At 41.2% G+C, this 5,923-nt stretch overlaps 1 protein-coding gene across 1 annotated transcript in view; it reads right to left on the reverse strand.

Annotated features, from left to right (window-relative positions):
- The window catches only part of CUNH20orf194 (chromosome unknown C20orf194 homolog), a 139,994-nt gene that overhangs the window by 27,144 nt on the left and 106,927 nt on the right, over window positions 1-5,923 (reverse strand). Inside the window, exons 10-17 of the mRNA XM_029963708.1 lie at window positions 5,428-5,515; window positions 4,951-5,027; window positions 4,625-4,669; window positions 4,111-4,156; window positions 3,651-3,762; window positions 3,128-3,198; window positions 2,338-2,388; window positions 1,472-1,559 (exon numbers count right to left, since the gene is read on the reverse strand). Of these exons, the coding sequence (XP_029819568.1) occupies window positions 1,472-1,559; window positions 2,338-2,388; window positions 3,128-3,198; window positions 3,651-3,762; window positions 4,111-4,156; window positions 4,625-4,669; window positions 4,951-5,027; window positions 5,428-5,515 (578 nt within the window). The remainder of the gene's footprint in view (window positions 1-1,471; window positions 1,560-2,337; window positions 2,389-3,127; window positions 3,199-3,650; window positions 3,763-4,110; window positions 4,157-4,624; window positions 4,670-4,950; window positions 5,028-5,427; window positions 5,516-5,923) is intronic.

Genomic DNA, 5,923 nt, shown 5'->3' on the forward strand with positions numbered 1-5,923 from the left:
ACCTTTTGCACCCAATAGTGCCAGACCACAGAGCTGCAACCTCAGCAGAGCCCAAATTTGAGCACAACAAAAAGGGAACGAGCTCAACTTCATTTTCACTTGAGAGTCTAGAAAATCCCTCACCCACTGACATAACCCCTCACTCACAATGGTCCTGATACCCCCTATTGGAACTCTCCAACCCAAAAGTTATCAAGACATTTAACTCCATAAATCTTCCCCTCCCCCCCCAAAAAAAGGGAATAAGTAAATTGCTCCACAGGGGCACAAACAGTAAATTTTAACAGAGCCAAAAAAATGCCACCGTTCTCTCATTATTTACTCAGTGAACATGTGCCCACAGCAGAACAGCTAAATATCATATTCTGCATGAAGATTTTTGCTTTAAAATCTGCTCAGTTGGAGCAAAAGCAGATTCCTCTAAGTGACAGTTGCTTTTTAATTGCCTTGTACCTCATTATTTATCCTGGACACCACATGGCAGAACTACAAAGCTGAAAATTCTCCTCTGAAGATCATCAGCTCGTGCTGAGAACTTCATGTCAGATATTCATCATCTCTCTTGTACATCAGCACTGACACAACTGCACATTCTCTGTACATTGGAATATCAAATATCAGGCCTTAAAAATACATATTGGTTCAAGGCACAAGGGAGGGAGTGAGGGAAGTGAGGGAAAACCTTCCCAACAACCCAAATTGTCTTTAGTTGTATTATTGGGATATTCACGTTCCCTTAAGTTCTTGAAGGAAAAGGTGCCAAAAGAGGAGGAATAATCCAAGATTCCTGTGAGTAATTTTGTGTCAGAAAGCAGTAACTGGATTGAATCTGAGAAGAACCAAGATCAAGCATCTTCCTGTAGCACAGTGAGAACCTGTGCTGGGAAACACTGAATTCCTGAGTGAAAATAGAAAAGGAAAAAGTGGGACCTCACATCAGCTCTGGGAAGAGCTTTTTGTAGAGGCAAATTCAAGGCTGTAAATGAGTTTATAAATCCTCTCCTACATCAGAGGCAGTGTAAAGGTCCATATTTGCCTTCACTTCCAGAGCTGGAAGGACTGTAATGCCCAATCTTTCCAACCTCATGTTCATACAGATACAGAAAAGGCAGGAACTATCTGGCACATCATCTATTAAAGACAGAAACAGTCATTTTGGGCATGTTTTGAAAAAAGGCATCTCCCAGGTCTGCAAAGCCTCACTGTCCATGCAAAGCAAGCCTAGAGGAATCCTCCTTCCAGGATTAGGAGTTTCAAGCAGAGGCTGGGGATAAACAGAACAACAGATGGAATTTAAGAGCAGAAAGATGTAAAGGCAAATGGAAAGAAAGCTTAAGGTGATGGTGTAGTTTGGTTCACCAGAAAATGTGCCTCTTTTGTTTAAAAAACTAAAAAAAAAAACCACCTAAAAAAAAGAAAACAAACAAACAAACAAACAAACAAAAACAAACCCCACCCAAGCACATCTCACCTTCTGCAGGCATGGCCTGTGGGTTGCTGGAACAAAGATACACTCCATCCCCTCCAGTGAGTAAAGTGCCCAGGAAAGATTTATCCTCCTGAACAGGAACAAGCAAACAGTAACATCACAGGCTGGATCAAGGACCAGGACACTTTCTTATGTGTTTGCTCCAAGAGAGAAGGTTTTCCTTTTAAACAGCAGCCATCAGAAGTTTAGGAAATGAAGAGTTTTATCCTGGATCCAGCAGGGCCAGTGGCAGGATGGTTTGGAAGAGCCTTCCCCCCATTTTGGCTTTGCCAGCAGCTGTGAAGTTCCAAGTCATTGTCACAACCACAGGGCAGAGCTTTTTTTTGTTTGCAGTTTGTCAGTCCCCTGAGCTAAAAGGACAGGGCAGGAAAATGAATCTACTTATAATGAACATTCCAGGGAACCACAAAGTCAACCACAAATGTGAAACTCATGTGATTTAAGATGTTCCCAGATTCCAGAGGCCTTTTTCTTTCCGGAGTGTTTTCCTTTAGACATTTAGTAGGCTAATTAAGTTAAAAGAAAGTTTGTATGTAGAGTGGCATCGAGTTGTGGGGGTTTTTGGGAACACACGAGCTCCAGGAGTAATGTTGAGTGAGACTTCCATGAATTTGTAGCTTTATTAGAGCTCTTTTTTGCCCTTGGGGTTTGTCGTTCTCTGACAGAAAGAAACCCTCAAACTTTTACATACAATGTACTTTTTATAGGTCAGAGTTTCAAAGAACAGGCAAGTCTTGTAGGAGAAATAACACACAAAATAAAAGACAGTTTGGTAGGAGCTCAGTTTTTTTGCACAGTGGTTTATGAAAGTGGAACTTCTTTGGTTTAACAAAAATGTTTCATTTTACCTTCAACGCCTGCTGTGCCTTTTCAGAGAGTTTCACATCACTGTCTTCAACCTGGAGCCAAAAAGAGTTTCCATTTGTGTTGTTATTTATATCACAGATAAAGCAAGTCTAATGTCAAATAAAACAAGTTAAATAAAGGCAGTCTAATGCTAAATAAAAAGCATTAAGGAAGTTTTGAGGCAAACAAGAACCTCAGGTACCAGAGGCAGACAAGCCCAGAGTGCTGCAAAGGCAGTTTTGTGCTCTTAATACTGTGTTATTATGGGACCAAAACAGTTCCTTGCATGAAATTAAATGCATAACATTCTCCCCAATAAATGCTTTTACAGGCTAAAATACTAGTGTATGGACAGAAAACAGTGTATCCCATCCAGTCTTACTTTATACTACTGGTAAATTATGGGTTGCCAAAGGCAGAATGTTGCTCAGTTTTATTAAATTCACTGGAATTCTGCCTCTAACACAGGGCAGCACATCAGAGGGCTGGAATCAGACCTTGCTTCCTGTTGGGGTGATCTAGAGTGCCTCACAATAAGCAGAATTTGCCAGAAGTTACCCTCTGTTATACTTGTAACAGCTAAAAATGATTTCAAACTTGTGTTAAGAACGGACTCACAGCCTGTTTCCACCCATTAGTGTTTCACTCCACGTGCAAATTCAAAAATCAAAAGAGATTCACATATTAACATTCTACTTCAATGCCCAAGTTCTGTATTTTCCCTCATCCATCCATCCATCCCTAACAAGTGTTCCCTGGTGTACAAAGCCAGGTGAGTGTGTGTGGACTCACCAGCCAGGATGTGAACCTCGGGATTCCTGCAGTCAGGACAACGTGGCTGGTTTCTGGAGTAATGCTGCCATCTGCAGGGAAAACCGGGGAAGCAAAGCAGGACAATCATGGGAAAGATCTCCAAGTTCATCGAATCCAGCCTCAGACCTAACACCACCATGCCCACCAAACCATAATTCCACCCCTGTACTTCAGACTGCCCAATAATTCGCTTTTAAGAGCTGAAATTTCTTCAGGAAATATGAAAATGTTCTCATTGCTTTAAGGATTTATGAGTGTTTAAGTGAAGTCACAACAGCCTAACTCCCAGTGTTCTTGTGCTCTGACAGACACAGGGCTGCTGGACAATTCCAGAGAAAGCCTCATTTATTCTGGTGTTTATGTGGCTTCTTCCTTTGCTCTCCTTCCCACCAAAAGTGCTCCAAACCCATCAGGGGAACAGCAACAACACCCACTGGGATCCCTTGTGCTCTTCCAGCACAGCCAAGCCAAGAGAATGACACTCAGAATTTCAGATATTCACCTTTTTCTTTGACTTGTATCTGTGATGTCAGAAAGGACTCTGAAAACACAACAGATCCCAAACATCCTCTTCCCGTGAGCAAGTCGGGAATGTCAAACACCATCATGGACGCCTGCAGCAATCCCAGGGGTGGAGGGGAGGGAAGGGAAAGCAGAACTTGAAATATTTCAAGTGAAACAGAGAAATCTGTGTGTTTTAAGCATCCCAAACAACCACTTCTCCACAGTGGTGGAAAGTCTGAGATCATCAACCTTAATTAACGTCAATGTTTTATTCCAATTTCCACGGTCTGACTTAATATTAAACCTGTTGCAGCATCTGAGATCTCTCTTATATCTCCTCTTACAGAGATAAAGATCTCAACACGCCCCAGAAAACCTGCCACTTGAGCTCTATTTTCCAATAAAACCATACAAATAAAATAAAACCAATAATAATAAATAATGAAGGGCTTACTCACCGTTTTGATCAAACTCAGGCTGTCCTCGTTATCTAACGGGGTAATTCTAGAACAATGACAATTAAATATTTAGAAGGTAGATCATTTTTAGGGGCTCCAAAGCAGCCAAAAAAAAAAAGGTTATTTTATTTTAATTTAAAATAAGCTCTTATTTGTGGAGGCCATTTCAATCAGATAGCATGGGGGTTAAGAAGCACAAGCTTGTGATATCAGCCAAGTTAAAAGCAAATTTTAAAAGGGAACTCTTAATGAGCTCATGCTGCTTCTACTAATTAACAGTTAATAAAACTGCTCTGCCCAATTGCTTCCTATTTTTTTTAATGTTTTTAGGATTCCACAGAACTACAGATATGAAATCATTCAACCATCTCATGCACAAAAGCCTTTTGCACATCTGGTGTGAAATAATCGAGTGCAACGTTTTCTCAGAGAAGCTCTAAGAGAAGAAAAATAAATTTATCACGGTATGAAAAGCACTAATTGATAACAAGAAGTCTAAGGCAGTGATACAAACCTTCCATGATTGTTCACAGCCTGAATTTGAAAAGCAATTTTGGAGCTGCAGGAAGAGAAATTGCACCGGTGAAACACGTTGTTTAGAATTCTTCTACACGTGAAAAATTAACAGGAGTAGAATTGAAGCAAAATAACTGAAGTGATAAAAAAAAAGCAGGCAAATGGGACAATTATAATTATTTTAAAAGCCTGACTGCATCGTGAAGTGTTTGGTAGCCAGTTTGAAATCAATATTTGGTATATTTTTCCCCAATATATTTGATATATTTGATATTTTTCCCCACGGAGACAAGAGATCGATCAGTAACTGTAGGAAATACCCACCGTAAAGCAGATTTGAGCTGTGTCAAGCAAAGGGTGTCTAAGACAGCCATGAGCACCTGCTCTGCCACCTCCTTTGCCTGAAAAAGAAAAAGGAGATGGAGGATGAAACCCCCTTTTCCCCACCCATCCTTTTCCAAATCCCAGCAACCACAGGAGACAACCCGTGAGAGAAACGAGACACTGAACAGGAACACACTGATGCACCAGGCTAAAATTTGTTCTTTCACAGGAAAATTCATGAAAGGTGGCAAAATATTGTAGGTGGGTAACAGGAACACTCTGAAAGGTGGTTTTTTTAAGCAGAATTCAGGGACTGGTTGGAGGCCACGGGCTGACCTTTGTGTTACGCAGACGAACCACGACATTAATTTGGGGTTTAAGGGTTTCTTCTCAGGGTTTAATTTGGGTTTGCATGTCATGGCCCAGCGTGAGCAATCCAAATGAACAACGAGAGAGAGAAGGGGGGGCTTCATTTACCTTGGATTCAGTGGAAGTTTTAGCATAGCACTCAATGCCAGCAAGCACAGCCTCTACAACAGCAGAATAGATTTGCGACAACAGAGCACTGAAGAGAGAACCAAACACACACATTTACTACACACGGAGAGTTTTCTTCCTCCTCTGCCTAAAGGGGCAGTTCTTCCTCTCACTGCACAAATCTCTTAATAAAAAAAGGGGTCCTGGCTCAAATGAGTGCAGAAGTAGGTTTATAATTAAGCTTTTGGGTTGAGAAAATTAAATTAGAGCAAGGGAGTTGCTGGAGTAACAGAATATTTTGGGGAGGTACCTCCTGAGACAAATGCAGCCCTGCTCAGGCAAGAGTAAAAACATGTTTTCCTGTTGACTTTCACTGCAGTTTTGTTGAGAATCACATCCCATTGTTTTAGGGAGCTGCATTTCAATGCAATCAGTCTCCTTGGAATCAGCCTTGGAAGAGCAGCACACACGGAGTCCTCCAGATAATCTGGGTCAC

This window comes from Manacus vitellinus, unplaced genomic scaffold (assembly GCF_001715985.3).
Source record: "Manacus vitellinus isolate BGI_N305 unplaced genomic scaffold, ASM171598v3 scaffold_61_pilon, whole genome shotgun sequence".
Taxonomy (NCBI): Eukaryota; Metazoa; Chordata; class Aves; order Passeriformes; family Pipridae; genus Manacus; species Manacus vitellinus.